Source organism: Zosterops lateralis (assembly GCF_965231275.1).
Source record: "Zosterops lateralis genome assembly, chromosome: 1".
Taxonomy (NCBI): domain Eukaryota; kingdom Metazoa; phylum Chordata; class Aves; order Passeriformes; family Zosteropidae; genus Zosterops; species Zosterops lateralis.
Genome location: NC_139762.1, coordinates 620,990 through 640,024, shown reverse-complemented (window position 1 = coordinate 640,024; position 19,035 = coordinate 620,990). Strand labels below are relative to the sequence as shown.

At 65.0% G+C, this 19,035-nt stretch overlaps 1 protein-coding gene across 1 annotated transcript in view; it reads right to left on the bottom strand.

Moving 5' to 3' along the window:
• Nucleotides 1–14,437: 14,437 nt before the first annotated feature.
• The window catches only part of LOC310915690 (SCO-spondin-like), a gene marked incomplete at its 5' end in the record, with an annotated part of 21,517 nt that continues 16,919 nt past the window's right edge, over nt 14,438–19,035 (bottom strand). The window contains 5 exons of the mRNA XM_083872771.1: nt 14,438–14,499; nt 14,565–15,011; nt 16,038–16,152; nt 16,594–16,705; nt 17,868–18,194. Of these exons, the coding sequence (XP_083728897.1) occupies nt 14,898–15,011; nt 16,038–16,152; nt 16,594–16,705; nt 17,868–18,194 (668 nt within the window). The 3' untranslated portion in view covers nt 14,438–14,499; nt 14,565–14,897. The remainder of the gene's footprint in view (nt 14,500–14,564; nt 15,012–16,037; nt 16,153–16,593; nt 16,706–17,867; nt 18,195–19,035) is intronic.

The window sequence follows — 19,035 nt, the reverse complement described above, 5'->3', positions numbered from 1 at the left end:
TTTTACCACAATGTGAAATTTTTTTTTTCACCCTCTCATCCATGGTATTGGAACATTCCTGAACATTCCAGCTCCCCCAATGTTCTGGGATTCCCCACAGTCACTGTCCCCCTCCTCACCCACCCCGGGGGTCCTGCTGGGGGCAGGAGCTGAGCCAGAGCCCTTCCCTTCATCTGCATCCCCTGGGGGGCTCCCAGCCTGAGGGGGGTCCCCAAATTACCCCACAGCCACACCCAGGGGTGTTCTGTCCCTTCCCCTTGCTCTGCATCACCTGGGGAGCTCCCAGCCTGATTTGAGTCCCCCAATGGGGTCCCCAATAGGGTCCCCAGTTACCCCACAGCCACAGCCAGGGGGGTTCTGTCCCCTCTCCCCCCACTCTGGAGCCAGGTGCTGACTCAGCACTTGGGGATCCAGCCCATTCCAGAGACCCCAAATCCCCCTCCCCAGTGCCCCCTCTGCCCCCCACACCATCACCCAGGGGGATCCCAGCCCCTCCTCCCTTTGGAGTTCAGGTGTCCTGGGGGCTGTGGGACCCCCAGGGACTCCCCTGGGTGACACCAGGGAAAGTGTCCCCTCACTCCCACAGCATTTCCCATCCCAAGGAAATTGAGAGCAGGGGAGGGATTTGGGGAGCAAGAATTCCCTCCGTTCCCAGCCCTTGGAGCTCTGGGGTTTCATTCCCACATCCCAGCTCTCTGCCACCCCCAAACCTGGAGGGGAGGGGGGTAACCCTGACCCCCAGTGGTGCTGGGAGCACCCTGGGGTGCTGCTGCCACTCCCCAAAAACCATTTCCCCCACCCCAGTTACACCCCAGGTACTGCTCCCCATCCCACTGCTGGAAAAAGGAGCTCCCCCAACTTCCCAAAATGAGGCCTGGGAGGCAAAGTGCGATCCAAGGGGTGCAGGAGGCCTTTATTGAGCAGTCCAGGGGGGCAGGAGGAGGATTTGGGGGGGGCAGGAGGAAGGATTTTTGGGGAGGGGTCTGTGCATCTATACAGGGGGCCAGGACACCCCCGGCCGCTACATGGTCAGTTCCTGCAGGAGAGAGCAGAGAGTCAGCGATCCTGGGGTCACCCCAATTCCTGCTGCAAAAAGGGGGGGGGTCACAGCCCCAATTCCCAGTGGGAAAAGGCGGGGGGGGGGGTCACAGTCCCAATTCCCAGTGGGAAAAGGGGGGTCACAGTCCCAATTCCCACCAGGAAAAGGGGCACACACAGCCCCCATTCCTGCCAGGAAAAGGGGTGGGGAGGGGGGGGGGGACATAGCCCCAATTCCTAATGGGAAAAGGCGGGGGGGGTCACAGTCTCAATTTCCAATGGAAAAAGGGCAGGTTACAGCCCCATTCCCACCGGGAAAAGGGGTACTCACAGACCCAGCTCCCACCAGGAAAAGGGACACACAGAGCCCCCATTCCTGCCGGGAAAAGGTGGGGTCACAGCCCCAATTCCTGCCAGAAAAGTGGGGGGTCACAGCCCCAGCTCCCAACAGGAAGAAGGGCACTCACAGCCCCCATTCCCCCCTGGAGAAGGGGTTGGGGGGGGTCACAGCCCCAATTCCCAATGGGAAAAGGGGGACAACAGTCCCAATTCCTGCCAGGAAAAGAGGGGGGGGTCACAGCCCCAATTCCTGCTGGGAAAAGGGGCACACACAGCCCCAAAACCCAATGGGAAAAGGCAGGGGGGTCACAGTCCCAATTCACAATGGAAAAATGGGGGGGGGTCACAGCCCCAAATCCCGATGGGAAAAGGGCAGGTCACAGTCCCAGTTCCCACCAGGAAAAGGGACACACACAGCCCCCATTCCTGCCAGGAAAAGAAGGGGGTCATAGCCCCAATTCCTAATGGGAAAAGGGGGGGGTCACAGTCCAAAATTCCTGCCAGGAAAAGGTGGGGGGGGGGGGGAGGGGGGGTGTCACAGCCCCAGATCTCGATGGGAAAAGGAGCCCTCACAGACCCAATTCCTGCCAGGAAAAACGGGCACACACAGCCCCCATTCCCCCCGGGAAAAAGGGACACACACAGCCCAAATTCCCCCAGGAAAAGGGGCACACAGAGCCCTAAATCCCACCAGGGAAAGGGCAGGTCACAGCCCCAAATCCCCCCCGGAAAAACGGGCACACAGAGCCCAAATTCCCCCAGGAAAAGGGGCACACAGAGCCCAAATTCCCCCCGGAAAAACGGGCACACAGAGCCCAAATTCCCCCAGGAAAAGGGGCACACAGAGCCCAAATTCCCCCAGGAAAAGGGGCACACAGAGCCCAAATCCCCCCAGGAAAAACGGGCACACAGAGCCCAAATTCCCCCAGGAAAAGGGCAGGTCACAGCCCCAAATCCCCCCAGGAAAAGGGGCACACAGAGCCCCCCACTCACCATGATGGCATTGACAATGTCGTTGTTGTTGTGCCGCAGGGCCCGCACGGCCTTGGGCCGGGACACGTTGGCCTGGGCCATCACCAGCTCGATGTCCCTCACCTCCAGCCCTGTCTCGTCCACCTGGGGAGGGGGACAGCGCTGTGAGACCCCCCTGTGACACAGAGACCCCCTGCAGCCACAAAACCCCATCCCCACATCCTGCACCTCCAGCCCTGTCTCGTCCACCTGGGGAGGGGGACAGTGCTGTGAGACCCCTCTGTGACACAGAGACTCCCCTGCAGCCCCTCCCAGGCCACGAAACCCCAACCTCAGCCCTGTCTCGTCCACCTGGGGAGGGGGACAGCGCTGTGAGACCCCCTGTGATACACACCCAGGCCAGAGATCCCCCTGCACCCCTTTCCAGGCCACAAAACCCCATCCTCATCCCAACATCCTGCACCTCCAGCCCTGTTTCATCCACCTGGGGAGGGGGACAGCACTGTGAGCCCCCCCATGGCACACACCCAGCCCAGAGACCTCCTACACCCCCTCCCAGGCCACAAAAGCCCATCCCAACACCTTGTACCTCCAGCCCAGGGGGTCACAGCGCTGTCACAGCACTGTCACCTCCCCATGGCAGTCCCAGGGGGGTCTCAGAGCCCACCCAGCACTCACCTCCTCCTCCTCCTCGCTCTCCTCTTTGATGGCCAAGGCAGGGGCAGCGTCGGTCACCAGCGCCGAGTGCTCCAGGGGCACCTTGAACTTCTCAGCCGCCGCCTTGTGCACTTGCTGGGACAGGTCCTCGATCTGGGGGGGCAAAGAGGGGCTCAGCAGGGTCACCCCCGAGTGGGAACAGCCCCCCCCCCAGAACCCCCCAGAGCCCACCTTGGCCTCCCCAAAGACGATGTAGATATCCGAGGCCGGGCTCTTGAAGACGTCGGGTTTGGAGATGACGAAGAGGATGTTCTTGGATTTGCGGATGGTGATGCGGGTGACGCCGTGGATCTGCCGCAGGCCCAGCTTGGACATGGCCTGGGGGGGCTCAGAGTGAGGCACAGCCCCCCCAGGACACCCCAAACCCCCGGGGTAACCCACCCAGGGCTCAGAGTGAGGCACAGCCCCCCAAATCCCCAGGATAACCCAGCCAGGGCTCAGAGCGAGGCACAACATCCCAAACCCCCGGGATAACACAGCCAGGGCTCAGAGCGAGGCACAGCCCCCCCAGGACACCCCAAACCCCCGGGGTAACCCAGCCAGGGCTCAGAGCGAGGCACAGCCCCCCCAGGACACCCCAAACCCCCGGGGTAACCCAGCCAGGGCTCAGAGCGAGGCACAGCCCCCCCAGGACACCCCAAACCCCCGGGGTAACCCAGCCAGGGCTCAGAGCGAGGCACAGCCCCCCCAGGACACCCCAAATCCCCGGGATACCCCAGCCAGGGCTCAGAGCGAGGCACAACATCCCCAGGACACCCCAAATCCCTGGGATAACCCAGCCAGGGCTCAGAGTGAGGCACAGCCCCCCAAATCCCCGGGATAATCCGGCCAGAGGTGGGAATGGTGTCCCTCAGCATTGCCCCATGGCAGGGTGTCAGGGTCTGTCTGTGGGTGTGCTCTGCCCCACAACTGTCTCTGATGGTTGGGGGACCGAGACCCCCGAAGAGACTGGGGAGAGCCCCTGGCCTGGCTGAGGTGGAAAGTTTGCTCCGTGAGAACGGAATGCAAGAACAACAGAGCTGGTTACAGTGGACTGAGCTGACTGTACTGACCCTACCAGGAGTGGGGTACGGCTTGAGCTTGTTCCTGAGCACCCAACCTTAACACAGGTGTTTTCTGCCCTGGCTCTGTGCCCCTCGTTTGGTTCCCTTTGGCTCCGTGACACTCGCCTTGGTCCCCACCCCAACCAACCTATAAAGACTCTGGAGAACCCTCACTCACTTTTGGGATCGGGAGCCCAAAATTTGAGATCAGAACCTCAAACTTCGGGATTGGGACTGCAAAATTCGGGATCGAGGCCCCAAAATTTGGGTTTGGGAGCTCAAAATTTGGAATTGGGAGCCAAAATTTGTGATCAGGACCTTGAAGTTTGGGTTCAGGATCCCAAAATTTGGGATTGGGACCTCAAAATTTGGGATCAAAACCTTGAAATTTGAGTTCAGGACCCCAAAATTTGTGATCAAGGGCTTAAATTTGGGGTTGGGAGCTCAAAATTCGGGATCAAGGCCCCAAAATTTGGGTTTGGGAGCTCAAAATTTGGGATCAGGAGCCCAAATTCGGGATCAGGAGCTCAAAATTCGGGATCGTGACCCTGAAATTTGGGATCAGGGGCTCAAAATTTGAGACTGGGAGCCAAAATTTGGGATCAGGACCCTGAAATTTGGGATTGGGACCCCCCTGGAGAAGACCCCGTCCATGGGCATCTCTACGCCTTGAGGACTCCGACTCTCCCCGTTGGCAGCTGTAACCCCCTTTACCCTCTTTCTCCATCCTTCTCACTATTCTCTATTTTCTTTCCCCACTCTCGCATTGTGGGCACTAAATAAAAGCGCATTTTTTGTTTAAGCAAACTGGTTTGTCCCCTGTTGTGTCTTTTGTGCTTTGAGATCCCCAAAACCAACCATCGGGTTCCCCGCAGATGTTTGGGGACCCCGACACAGGGACACCCTGAGCCCACCCCAGCGTGGCCCAGAGACCCTCCAAGGTGAGGACCAACTGCCCCCCTGCTCTGACCCTGAATGGGACAATCCCAACCCCAAAAGGGGCCTCCCCAGCCCCCCGGGGACCCCCCACCTTCCGGGCTTTCTTCTCGCTGCGGCTCTGCTTGGCTTTGCTGAGCGGCTCCTCTCCGGGGCTCAGCCCGTGGCCCAGGGGCACCTGTGGGGAGGGGGAGTCAGCGGGACCCCCACACAGCCCGGGGGTCCCCACCCCATCACCCCCGACCCCCCAAAACCCACCTGGGGCTGTGCAGGGGGCAGCTCTGAGCCCTCGGGCTCCTCCAGCTCGGGGATGGACTCGTCGTTGCTCTCGGATTCGTTTCCAGACCCTGCGCAAAGTGGGGAGGGGGTGAGGGGGCTCCCCGGACCCTCCAAAGGTGGGGGCACCCCACGGGACCCCCCCTCACCTCGGTGGTTGGGCTGGCAGCGCTGGGGGCCCGGGGGGGGCTGGGGGGCCTCGGCCTCGCTGGACGAGCTGGACTCTGACTGGAGAGACCCCCGGGGGGGCACCCGGGACCCCCCGGCCCCCGGGACCCCCGCCCGGCCCCGGGGCTCCGGCTCCTTCTGCGGGGAGGGCTGGGGGGCTGCGGGGGCACAGGGGGTGAGCTGGGGGTCCCCAAAACCCCCCGGGACCCCCCAAAGGCACCCCCTGGTCCCCCTGGTCCCAACACCCCATGGCAAGGGGAGGCTGAGTTGGGGGGTCCCCAAAACCCCCCAGGACCCCCAAAGGCACCCCCAGACCCCCCAAAGGCTCCCCCAGCTCCCCCTGATCCAAACACCCCATGGCAAAGGGGGGCTGAGCTGGGGGTCCCCAAAACCCCCCGGGGGGCTCAGCCCCTCCTGCTCACCCCCAGACCCCCCAAAGGCACCCCCAGGTCCCAACACCCCATGGCAAAGGGGGGCTGAGCTGGGGGTCCCCAAAACCCCCCGGGACCCCCCAAAGGCACCCCCAGCCCACCCTGGTCCCAACACCCCATGGCAATGGGGGGGCTGAGTTGGGGGGTCCCTAAAACCCCCCAGGGGGGCTCAGCCCCTCCTGCTCACCCCCAGACCCCCCAAAGGCACCCCCTGGTCCCAACACCCCATGGCAAAGGGGGGCTGAGCTGGGGGTCCCCAAAACCCCCCTGGGGGGGGGCTCAGCCCCCTCCTGCTCGTCCCCATCACCCACTCAGAGAACCCCCAAATTCACCCCCCCGCGGGCAGGGCCCACCCAGGGACCCCCCAAAGCCCCCCATGGGCAGTGCCCACCCCAATCCCACGGCCATGGGGGTATTTGGGGGGGGGTCTCTTACCTTCGAGGTGTTTCCTGGAGAGGGGCGGCCCCGGGGGGGCCCTGGGGGGGCTCAGGGCGGTGGGAGGAGGCACTTGGCTGAGTTTGGGGGGCGCAGGGCGGGGGGGCTCAGGAGGAGACCCTGGTGGAGCCCCCGCAGTGGGGAGGGGGCTGGGGGCGACCCCCCCCACGGCCTCTTCTTCATCCTCCTGCTGCTGCTCGGGGGGGCTCGGGGGGACTTTGGCATCGGGGGGCTCAGGGCCCGGCCGGGGGGGGCTGGGGGGCTCCTGCAGGGCGGGGGGTTCATCCCCAGGGACCCCCCGGGGTGGGGCGGGGACCCCCAGCCCCGAAAAGGCACCGGGTGGTGGGAGCGGCTCGGGGGGGGTCCCCACAAACACCTCCCGCTCCGAGGCCGTGAAATGTGGGGAGGGGGATGTGGGGGGCGCATCCTCATCCTCTTCCTCCTCCTCCTCCTCCTCGGGGCCGGTGACAAAGCGCGGGGACAAATCCTCGGCCTCGTCCCCCCTTTGCTCAGGGACATCCCCGGGGGGCTGTGACAGAGCCCCCTGCGCCAGGGGACACTCAGGGACAGCTGGGGACACGGCCTGGGCAGGGGGACACGGGGCAGGGACAGGGGTGTCCCCTGGGCTGGGGGTCACTGCAGCACCGGTCACTGCGGCCGTCGGTGTCACCGGTGTCACCGGTTTGGGATCCGCGGTGTCCGTCACCTTCGGGGTCACCGGGGCAGCGGCCGTGGGGTCCAGTGGGGTGGGGGTCACTGGTGTCACCAGCTCGGTGGCCACAGTGTCCCTCTCATCCAGGGGAGGTGGTGGTGTCACCGATGTCACTAGGTTGGTGGCCACAGCATCCTTTAGGGTGGGTGTCACCGGTGTCACCAGCTCGGTGGCCACAGCATCCTTCAGGGTGGCCGTCATTGGTGTCACCAGCTTGGTGGCCACAGTGTCCTTCTCATCCAGGGGTGGTGGTGTCACCGGTGTCACCAGCTCGGTGGCCACAGTGGCCGTCATGGTGGGTGTCACTGATGTCACCAAGTCAACGGTCACAGTCTCCTTCAGGGTGGACGTCACCGGTGTCACCAGGACAGTGTCCACAACTTCCGTCTTGTCCCCCAGGCTGGGTGTCACTGGTGTCACCGGTGTCACCACATCACTGGCTGCAGTGTCCTTCTCATCCAAGGGAGTCGGTGTCACTGATGTCCCCAAGCTGGTGGCTGCAGTGTCCATCTCTTCCAGGGGGGTCGGTGTCACTGGTGTCACCAGCTCAGTGGCCACAGTGTCCAGCTCACATGGTGGGCTTGGTGTCACTGGTGTCACCAGGGTGGTGGCCACAGAGTCGGGCTCATCTGGTGGGCTTGATGTCACCAGTGCCATTGGTGTCACCAGCTCAGTGGCCACAATTTTTGGCTCATCTGGGGGTCTGGGTGTCACCGGTGTCACCAGGGTGGTGGCTACAGTGTCCGGCTCATCTGGAGGTCTGGGTGCCACCGGTGTCACCACATCAGTGGCTGCAGCATCTGACGGGCTGGGTGTCACCAGGCTGGTGGCCGTGCTGTCCATCGGGCTGGGTGCCACCAGCGCAGTGTCTGGCTCCTCCGGTGGGCTCGGTGTCACCGGTGTCACCAGCTCAGTGTCCGGCTCCTCCGGTGGGGACGGTGTCACCGGTGTCACCAGGTCAGTGGCCACAGGTGGGCTGGGTGTCACTGGTGTCACAGGGCTGGTGGCCGCAGTGTCCATCTCTCCCAGGGGGGTTGGTGTCACCGGTGTCACCAGGTCAGTGGCCACTGAGTCCACCAGGCTGGGTGTCACTGGTGTCACCACATCATTGGCTGCAGTGTCCATCTGGTCCAGGGGGGTCGGTGTCACTGGTGTCACCAGGTCATTGTCCACCAGGCTGGGTGTCACTGATGTCCCCAAGCTGGTGGCCGCAGTGTCCATCTCATCTAGAGGGGTCAATGTCACCGATGTCCCCAAGCTGGTGGCCGCAGTGTCCATCTCACTGTGGCCGTCACCACTCCCCACTGTCCCCGCGCTGAGCTCAAGGCCGTTGTCACCATCAGTGTCACCCCCAGGGCCCTCAAGGCCGTTGTCACCATCAGTGTCACCCCCAGGGCCAAACTGGGGCTCCCCATTGGTGCCCCCGCTTTGGTGGCTCTGGGGGGGTGGCAGAGGGACAGAGGGACAAACTCCCTGTCCTGGCGCCACTCCAGACCCTTCTGTCACTTGTGTCACCTCCTCATGGGACTCTGGTGGGGCGTTGGTGACACCGTCCAGCTGTGTGTCCCCTCCGGGGGGTGACAGGGGTGTCCCCAAGGAGCCTGCCCGGAGGTGGAGCTGGACAGCGGCCTGGGGGGTCCCTGGGGGTGTCCCCGGTGATGTCCCCGGTGGTGTCCCCGGTGGTGTCCCCGGTGGTGTCCCCGCGTGGCGCTCGGTCCCATAAAGCCGCTCGTCCTCGTCCCCGTCGTAGGCGGCCGAGTCCGAGGAGGCGTCGGTGTCGTCGCGGAAGGCGAAGGCCTCGTCGCCCCCCTCGGGGATGGAGCTCTCGGACAGGGAGCGCAGGAAGGAGGCCGAGGTGCTGCCTTCATCCTCATCATCATCCTCCTCCTCCTCACGGGGGACCCGCGGGGAGATCTCCACGGCCTCGGCCTGGAACAGGAGACTGCCCCGGAATGGGAGAAGGGTGGCTGGGATCAGCCCTGAGCCTTCATCATCCTCATCATCATCATCATCTTCATCCTCATCCTCCTCTGGGGTCTGTCCATCACCATCATCATCAGCATCATCATCATCATCATCAGCACAGGCCGGTGGGGCGAAGGGACCATCATCATCATCATCTTCATCAGCTTCTTCATCATCATCATCCTCGGGGGATAGAGGGGGGAAGGCGGGGGGCTCCCCCAGCCTGGGGGGCACCACCAGGGACCCCCCAAGCCCCTCGGGGTCCCCCAGCCCGGGGGGCGTCCCCAGGAGCCCCCCCAGCCCCTCGGGGTCCCCCTCGGCCTCCGGGGGCAGGTTTGGGGAGCAGGATGGGGACGTGCTGGCCGTGCCCGAGGACCCCCAGCTCCCCCCCTCCGCCGTCATGTAGGAGCCCGAGGGGGAGGTGGGGGGCGAGCAAAGCCCCTCCTCGCTGTCCCCGTCCGTGGGGGGCTCCTCGGGGGGATGGGGCGGGGGGCGCACCGGCGTGGAAGGGGCTGTGAAGAACAACTCGGGGTCCAGCGGCGGGGGGCGGCCCTGGGGGGGCTCTTTGGGGGGCGCGGGGAAGGGACAAGGCACGGGGGGAGCCTGGGGGGGCTCGGCCGGGGGGCAGCGCGTCTCCTCCCCCATCACGATGCGGGTGTCCAGGGGGTCCAGGGGCTCCGGGCGGCACCGGGGGCCGGGGGAGGGGGCGCTGGGGGGGCCGGGGTCACAGCTGGCCCCCTCGGGCGGGGGGCGAGCCTCCTCCTTGGCCGGCATCGGTGGGGGGGCTGCGGGGAGAGGGGACAGCGGTGAGTGACAGAACCCCCCCCAGGGTCACCCCTGAGCCCCACAGACCCCCCCAGAGAGAAGGGACACCCCTGAGTGTCACAGCCCCCCCAAAGTCACCGTGGGGAGAGGGGACAGCCCTGAGTGTCACTGCAGACCCCCAAGGGTCACCGTGGGGAGAGGGGACAGCCCTGAGTGCCACAGCCTCCCCAGAGATACCCCTGAGTGTCATAGGGGCCCCCCCAAGGTCACCACAGGGAGAGGGGACACCCCCAAGTGCCACCCCCTCCTCCAGGGCCACCCTGTGACAGTAGAAATGGGGGGACACACCCGGGTCACTGCCCTGGGGGGGAGGGGCTGGTGCCCCCCCCCCCACCCACCCAGGGGTGGGAGAACAGGGTGACCCCACCCAGAGCACCTGGGGAGGGGAGTCCCATAAATCTGGGGACACTGGGGGGGGGGGACACAGCAACCCCCCCATTCCCAAGCCAGCCCCATCAGGGTGGGACCCCAACCCAGACCCCCCTCCCACCCCCTGCGGTGACTCTGGGGGTGCTCAGGCCTTCAACCGCCCACCCCCACCCCAAAAATCCCCCACCCCAAAAAACCCCCATCCCCCCCAAAAAACCCCATCCCCCTCCCAACCATCACCTGCGCCCCCCCGTGTCACCTGCGGCCCCTGGGGACGCCTCCATTGTGGGGGAGGGGGACACACCACGACCCCTCCCGCAGCCCCGACCCCCTCCCTCTTTATAAAGCGTGGGGGGAGGGGCCGGCGCGGGGGGAGCCGGGAGGGGGAGGGGCCTGGGGGGGCTTTACGGGGCAGGTGCTGCTGGTTTTCCCCTCCCCCCCATGATCTGAAATGGTTCAGTCCGGCCCAACCCCCCACCACGTGCTGGGGACCCCCCAACGGCTCATTTTGGGGGGGGGTCCTGGTGCCCCCAGACCCTTTTCAGGGGGTGACTTTGCTCTATAATTGGGGGGGGCTGGGACCCCCTTAATGCAGCACTTTGGGGATGTTTTGGGGTCCCCTCTGTACCCCCTGACCCCCCCCTGCACTAACAGGACCCTCATCCCCTTCTGGGGACCCCCAGGCTCGGCTTTGGGGGGGCACAGGGGGGTCACCCCGGGGTGTGGCCCTGTCCCTGCTGTCCCCACCCCTCCCCCCCCCGGGGACAGCGGTGTGGGGTGACCTTGGGCTGTGCCTCAGTTTCCCCCGCTGGGGGTGCTGGGATGGGGAGGGGGCGGGGGGGGCACAGCCCGATGCCGATCCCCGGTGGGTTCCTGGGTGACCCCAAAGGGGCGTCCCCAAAATCCCCAAAATCCCCCTGTTGTGCCAGGCCCGGGGCCTTTTCCATCCTCATCCTCCGTCATTCCCGCTGTGTCCCTCATTTCCTGCTCCATCCTCATCCTCGGCTCTGTCCTTCATCCCCGGCCCCATCCTCATCCTCGGCCCCATCCTCATCCCTCCACCCCCCTCCATCCCCCCATCGCCGCCTTTTATCTCCCCATCCCCATCCCGATGGCTCCGGCTCCCTCCTCCCTGCTCTGTCCTTCATCCTCCCTCTCCATCCTCATCCTCCCTCTCCATCCTCATCCTCCCGCTCCGTCCTTCATCCTTCCGGCTCTGTCCTTCATCCCCTCCCTGCTCCATCCTCATCGCCCCGTTCCCGTTCCCCGTTCTCCGGCTCCGGCTCCATCCCCGCCCCGTCTTTTATCCTTTTTATCCTTTTTATCCCTTTTATCCCTCCATCCCGCATCCCCATGGCTGCCTTCTATTCTTCCCTCTCCCTCTTCATCCTCCGGTTCCCTCCTCATCCCCCCTTTCCCTCCTCATCCTCCGGCTCCCTCTTCATTCTCTCTCTCCCTCCTCATCCTCCCTCTCCTTCTTCATCCTCCTTCTCCTTCATCCTCCAGCTCCCTCCTCATTCTCCAGCTCTTTCCTCATCCTCCCTTTCTGTCCTCATTCTCCCTTTCCCTCCTCATCCTCCTTCTTCATCCCCCCTTTCCCCTCCTCACCCCCTTTCCTTCCTCATCCCCCTTCTCCTTCTTCATCCCCCCTTTCCCCTCCTCATCCTCCTTCTCCTTTCTCATTCTCCGGCTCCCTCCCTCATTCTTCCCTTTCCCTCCTGACCCTCTCTCTCCTTCTTCATCCTCCGGCTCCCTCCTCATCCTCCCTTTCCCCTCCTCATCCTCCTGCTCCTTCTATTCTTCCCTCTCCTTCTTCATCCTCCTTTTCCCCTCCTCACCCTCTTTCTCCTTTCTCATCCCCTCTTTCCCCTCTTCATCCTCCGTCTCCCTCCTCATCCTCCGGCTCCTTCTCCATCCCCCTTTCCCTCTCCATCCCCCTGTCCCTCCTCACCCCCCTGTCCCTCCCCTGTCCCTGTCCCCTCTCCCCCCCCGGGGGTCCCACCTCCCTGTCCCCTCTCCCGGGGGTCTCACCTCCCCGCTGTCCCCTCTCCCGGGGGTCTCACCTCGCTGCCATTCCCCCCCGGGGGTCTCTCTCACCTCCCCGCTGTCCCTCGGGCATCCCGTTTTCTCTGCGGGCTGTTTTCCCCTCGGTGTTTCTGGGGGATTCTGGGCGCGGGGCCCCCCCCGGCCGTGCCCCCCCCGCTCTGGCGGCCCCGGAGCATCAGCGGGGGGGGGGGAGGCCCGGCCTGATCTCAGCGGGAATCGCGCCCGGCCCGGCTCTGTCGCGATAGCGGGTTTGTGTCGGGGCGGGCGCTGCGGCGGAGTTTGGGGGGGGGTCGGGCCCACCCAGCGCTTGCATCAGCTCCGGGGGGGGAGGGGAGGGGTGGGGAGGGGGGGGGGAGGGCGGGGCTCTGCCTCAGTTTCCCCCCCCCCCCTCACTTTTGTCTTTTAATAAAAGGGGGATGAGCATCAAGGGGGGGATTGGGGAGGGGGATACAGGGTGGAGCCCACCCCCCTCCACCCCCCCCCACGGGCATTGTCCCCACCCCCCTGGCCATTGTCCCCCCCCCTCCCTGGGCATTGTCACCCCCCCAGGGCATTGTCACCTCCCCGGGCCGGCCCTGCCCGCGCTGCCGGTGCCAGGCACGGCCCCAGCGGTGACTCAGCAGCTCCGTGTCCCCCCCGCCCTGTCACCGTGTGTCCCCCCCCTTGTCACCGTGTGTCCCCCTCTGTCACCGTGTGTCCCCTCCCTGTCACCGTGTGTCCCCCCCCAGCCGGGCTGTGTCCCCCCCGGGAGGGGTCCCGGGGCCAGGTGGTCACTAATGTGTCCCCAAATCCCTTCCTGGGCCGGTGTGTCACCCCCAGCCCCCCTGTCCCCTTGTCCCCCTGCGGGACTCGTGTTTGGGGACACGGGGACACCGTGTGACCCCCCCCCCCCCAGGCAGGGACACCCCCAAAGCGCGGGGTCACCGCTGCCACCAGAGCCAGCCCCTGTCCCCTGTCCCCTGTCCCTGTCCCCTGTCCCTGTCCCCTGTCCCCGCCCAGGACAATCCCGGGATAATCAGGAATAAAGGCGCTGTCTCCTGATCCCCAGCCCGGCTCAGACCGGCGGGCACGTGTCACCAGCAGGGGTGGCACCTGACCCCGGTGTCACCCATCCACAGTGTCACCCAGCCACAATGTCACCAAGCCCCAGTGTCACCCAATCCTGATGTCACCCATCCCCAGTGTCACCCAGCCCTATGTCACTCAGCCCTGATGTCACCTGTCCTCAATGTCACCCAGCCTGTGTCACCCAGCCCTGATGTCCCCACTATCCCCTATGGCCCCCATCCCCAGTGTCACCCATCCCTAGTGTCACCTAGTCCTGATGTCACCTGTCCCTGCTACCACCCAGCTCCAAGGTCACCTGGCCCCGGTGTCACCCAAACACAATGTCACCCAACCTTGATGTCACCCAGCCATGGTGTCACCCAGCCACACTGCCACTCATCCCCAGTGTCACCCAACCCTGATGTCACCTGTCCCCAATGTCACCCAGCCCCACTGTCACCCATCCACAGTGTCACCCAGCCGCAATGTCACCCATCCAGTGTCACCCAGCCACGGTGTCACCCACCCCAATGTCACCCAGCCCCACTGTCACCCATCCACAGTGTCACCCGGCCGCAATGTCACCCATCCAGTGTCACCCAGCCACGGTGTCACCCACCCCAATGTCACCCAGCCCCGGTGTCACCCACCCCAATGTCACCCAGCCCCAGTGTCACCCACACCCAACGCCAACTGCCACTGATGTCACTTGGCTCCCCTGGCATCTTCCACCAGTGTCACCCATCCCCAGTGTCACCTGGCCATGATGCCAACAGCCCCTGTGTCACCCACCCTGCATGTCACCTGGTGCCAATGACACCTGGCACTGCTGTCACCCAGCCCCAAGAGCACCTGGCACTGATGGCAAGTGTCCCCAATCTCATGTGTCCCCAATGTTGTGTGTCCCCAATGCCACCTGTCCCCAATGTCCCCAATATCCCCATGGCCTCCATCTCCAATGTCACATCCCAAATGACACCTGTCCCCAAAGCCACCAGACTCAGCCACCATCCCTGTACAGTTTTGGGTTTATTTGAGCTGTTGGTGACACGGAGCAGCAACACCAGAGCCATGTGGGGACACAGGGCCCTCACTGAGGTGACACAGGACCCCTCAGAGGTGACACAGGGCCATCACTGAGGTGACACAGGGCCCTCACTGAGGTGACACAGGGACCTCACTGAGGTGACACAGGACCCCTCAGAGGTGACCCAGGACCCCTCAGAGGTGACACAGGGTCCTTACTGAGGGGACACAGGACCCCTCAGAGGTGACACAGGGCCCTCAGAGGTGACACAGGGACCTCAGAGGTGACACAGGACCCTCACTGAGGTGACACAGGCCCCTCAGAGGTGACACAGGACCCTCACTGAGGTGACACAGACCCCTCAGAGGTGACACAGGACCCCTCAGAGGTGACATCCCCACCCGGGCACGGCCACCTGGTGCTGTGACCACCTCGCTGTGCTGACGTGGCCACCTGGGCTCATCCCCTGGGCCACCTGGGCAGGGTGACCTGGTGACATTGGCACAGGGACTGTGGCCACCTGTGCGAGGTGAGGAGGCCCCGTGGGCGGGTTAGGTGGCCGTGCTGGTGGCCGTGTCACTGGCCAGGGCTTTGGCCACCTTGTCCTTCAGGTAGGCCACGCGCTGCCGCTCCAGCTTCAGCTCCAGGAACTCATAGTGGGGCACCTGCAGGGGGGACAGGGAGGTGACAGAGGCCCAGGGGGTCCCAGCTGTGTCCCCTCCTGTGTCCCCTCCTGTGCTGGCCCTGCCTGTGCCACAGCACCCACCCAGAGAGGTGCCACCACCCACCCAGGTGTGACAGTGACACTGCCAGGGGAGTGACAGTGACACTGCCAGGGGAGTGATGGTGACACGGCCAGGGGAGTGACGGTGACACCAAGGGCTGACTGACCCCAGGGGGTGACACGTGGCTGTCACACTCCCCCCACCCCCCTCAGGCTATAATTACCCCCAGGGGTTAATCCTGGATGACCCCACAGGATCAGCCGGGTGGTGTCACCTCCCTGTCACCCCTGGCAGGTGGCCCTGGGGGGATCACGGTGGCTCATCCCTGCTGAGCCCCGGGGTGGGGGGAGCTGGCAGCCCCCCAGGAGGTGTCAGAGCCCCCCAGGAGGTGTCAGTGCCTCCCTGCCATGGGGCCAGGTGTGTCCAGCTGTGCCCAGCTGTGCCCAGGTGTGCTGGGGGGACAGTGGCACCTGGCTGGTGTCACCAGGGAGGCACAGACCACACCTGTGAGGCCACACCTGAGTCCCGGGGGCACCTCACAGGATGGGGGTTGACTCTGGTCCCAGCAATGCCCCAGGCAGTCCCTGTCCCCTGTCCCCAGTGGATTCACCCCCCGGGCCCCACGGGAGGGGACACGGGGCTCGTGGCCATGGGGGTCACTGTGGCAGCTGGTGGCCGGTCCCCGCCATGGGGGGACAGGGACCGAATTTGACTGGGCTGCACCTGCCAGGTGCTTTGGGGGCACTCTGGGGATACTCCTGGGAATGTTTGGGGAATATTTCTCTTGGAAAACGCCAGGAGGGTTCAAGTGCCATGTGGATGTGTCACTTGGGGTGAAGGTCAGCAGTGGCTGTGGCAGTGCTGGGGACACCTGGGTGGTCTCAGGGGTCCCTGGGGTGGTCTCAGGGGTCCCCGGGGTGGTCTCAGGGGTCCCCAGGGTGTTCCCAGCCCACCCCCAGTGCTCACCTCAGCCAGCAGGAACCCGGCTGCCCTCAGGTGCCTGCGGGCCATAGAGCCCCGGCCCAGCAGGTCCCGGCCCCGAGAGCTGAACTGGGGCAGCTCCCAGCGCAGCACGGCCACCCTGGGGACAGGGACAGGGGACAGGGGCTGAGCACGGGCACCCCCAGCCCTGTGCTGCCCGAGCTGTGCCCCTCCATCCCCTCCTGTCCCCATCCCATGTCCCCTTCTCTCCCTGTCATTCTGCCACCTCTTCTCTCCCACTGACCCTTTTTATTTCCCCCTCCTCATCCCCTCCCTGTCCCCATCCCATGTCCCCTCCTCCTCCTCTTCTCTCTGTCCCTCTCCTGCCACCTCTTCTCCCCCACTGACCCTCTCTATCCCCCCTCCTCATCCCCTCCTGTCCCCATCCCATGTCCCCTCCTCCTCCTCTCTCTGTCCCTCTCCTGCCACCTCTTCTCTCCCACTATCCCCTGCTATCCCCCCTCCTCATCCCCTCCTGTCCCCCTCCTGTCCCCTCTACTGTCCCCCCCCTCCCTCAGCTGACCCCGCTGTCCCCACCCACCTCCTGGCCCCTGGTGGCAGTGGCTTTGTCCCCTCGGAGTGGGACAAGTGTGGGGCAGTGAAATCCCTCACGGGCAGGGGTTTGTTGTCACTGTCCAGCACCACCTCGGCGTCTGCAGGGACAGAGGGGACACAGAGGGGACACTCAGAGGGGACACTCAGAGGGGACACTCAGAGGGGACACAGGGACTCAGAAGGGACACAGGGACTCAGAGGGAACACAAAGACTCAGAGGGAACACAAAGACTCAGAGGGGACACTCAGAGGGGACTCAGAGGGGACATGAGGACTCAAAGGGGACACTCAAAGGGGACACTCAGAGGGGACACTCAGAGGGGACACAGGGACTCAGAGGGGACACAGGGACCCAGAGGGGACACAGGGACCCAGAGGGGACTCAGAGCCACCCAGGGGCTCCCTGACCCCACCCCAGGAAGGTGTGTCCGTGGGGATCCTCCTCCCCAGGTCCCACGGGAGGGGACAGGGGACATTTGGAGCACGGGGGTCACTGTGGCAGCCGGTGGCCGGTCCCCGACATTGAGGGACAGGGACCGAATTTGACTGGGCTGCAAGGGGGGGTGACAGGGCTGTGACAGGGCCAGGGGGACTTGGAGGGTGACAGGGGACAGTGACAGGGCCAGGAGGGTGACAGGGGACACTGACAGAGCTGGAGGGTGACAGGAGACAGTGACAGGGCCAGGAGGGGTGACAGGGGACACTGACAGGGCTGGAGGGTGACAGGGGACAGTGACAGGGCCAGGAGGGCTCAGAGGGTGACAGGGGACAGTGACAGGGGACAGTGACAGCGCTGAGGGGTGACACAGCAAGGTCACAGGGGGTGGTGACAGGGGAAGGCAGCAGGGGTGGGAGTGCCAGGGCCAGGGGTGTTCAGGCTGGTTCCAGCCCCAGGGGTGGCACTGGAAGGTCCCCAGGCTGGGGGTGGCACTGGGAGGTCCCCAGGCTGGGGGTGGCACTGGGAGGTCCCCAGGCCATTGCCAGCCCAGGGGTGGCACTAGGAGGTCCCCAGCCCCAGGGGTGGCACTGGGAGGTCCCCAGGCTGGTGCCAGGCCCAGGAGGTGGCACTGGAAGGTCCCCAGGCCATTGCCAGGCCCCAGGAGGTGACACTGGAAGGTCCCCAGGCTGTTGTCAGCCCCGGGGGTGGCACTGGAAGGTCCCCAGGCCATTGCCAGCCCAGGGGTGGCACTAGGAGGTCCCCAGCCCCGGGGGTGACACTGGAATGTCCCCCGCCCCGGGGTGGCAGCAGGTGACACTCACCCATGTCCCAGCCGTACACGGTGCTCACGTCACACCGCACGAGGTCGTGGCCCCCCAGCGCCCCCGGCAGCGCCTCCCGCAGGCCCCTCTGCAGGGGGGTGGCCTTGTCCTTGTCCTTGCCCTTGTCCCCGTGTCCCCCCAGCACCTCGGGGGGCAGGAAGGGCCCCTGGTAGCCCGGGGCCTCCAGCCTGGCCGTGGCGTTGATGTGCAGCAGCTTCAGCCACGAGCTCTGTGCCCGAGGGGACGTGTCACCTGTGGGACAGGTGGGGACAGGCTCAGGGGACACCCACGGGACACAGGAACAGCCCCAGGTGGTGCCAGGGAAGGCTCAGGTGGGATTTGGGGAATGTTCCCCACGAAAAGGGCTGTGCAGCCCCACTGGGGATGGGGCACATGGGGCACCCCAGCCCTGTGTCCCCAGGGGCTGAGCCAGGTGGGCTCAGGTGACACCCAAGGAACAGGGGATGGCCCCAGGTGATGCTCAGGTGGGCACAGGTGACACCCAAGGAACAGGGGATGGCCCCAGGCGATGCTCAGGTGGGCACAGGTGACACCCAAGGAACAGGGGATGGCCCCAGGTGATGCTCAGGTGGGCTCAGGTGACACCCAAGGAACAGGGGATGGCCCCAGGTGATGCTCAGGTGGGCACAGGTGACACCCAAGGAACAGGGGATGGCCCCAGGTGATGCTCAGGTGGGATGTGGGGAATATTCCAGCTCCTGGACAGGGCTGTGCAGCCCCTCTGGGTTTAACAGGGATGTGACAGCTGGGACAGTTTGATCCCAGGTGAACTCCAGCCCCTGAGAGGCCCCCCAGCAATGCCCCAGGCAGTCCCTGTCCCCTGTCCCCAGTGGATTCACCCCCCGGGCCCCACGGGAGGGGACACGGGGCTCGTGGCCAGGGGGGGTCACTGTGGCAGCCGGTGGCCGGTCCCCGCCATGGGGGGACAGGGACCGAATTTGACTGGGCTGCACCTGCCAGGGCCACCTGTGGGACCCCACCCCACCCCACCTCCCTGGGGCTGGAGCTCCTGTCCAATCCCCAAACCCCAGCCCCTGTCCAATCTCCCAATCTCAGCCCCTGGAGCTCCTGTCCAATCCCCAAATTGTAGCCCCTAAGGACAGGAGCTCTCATCCAATCCCCAAATCCCAGTCCCTGGAGCTCCAGT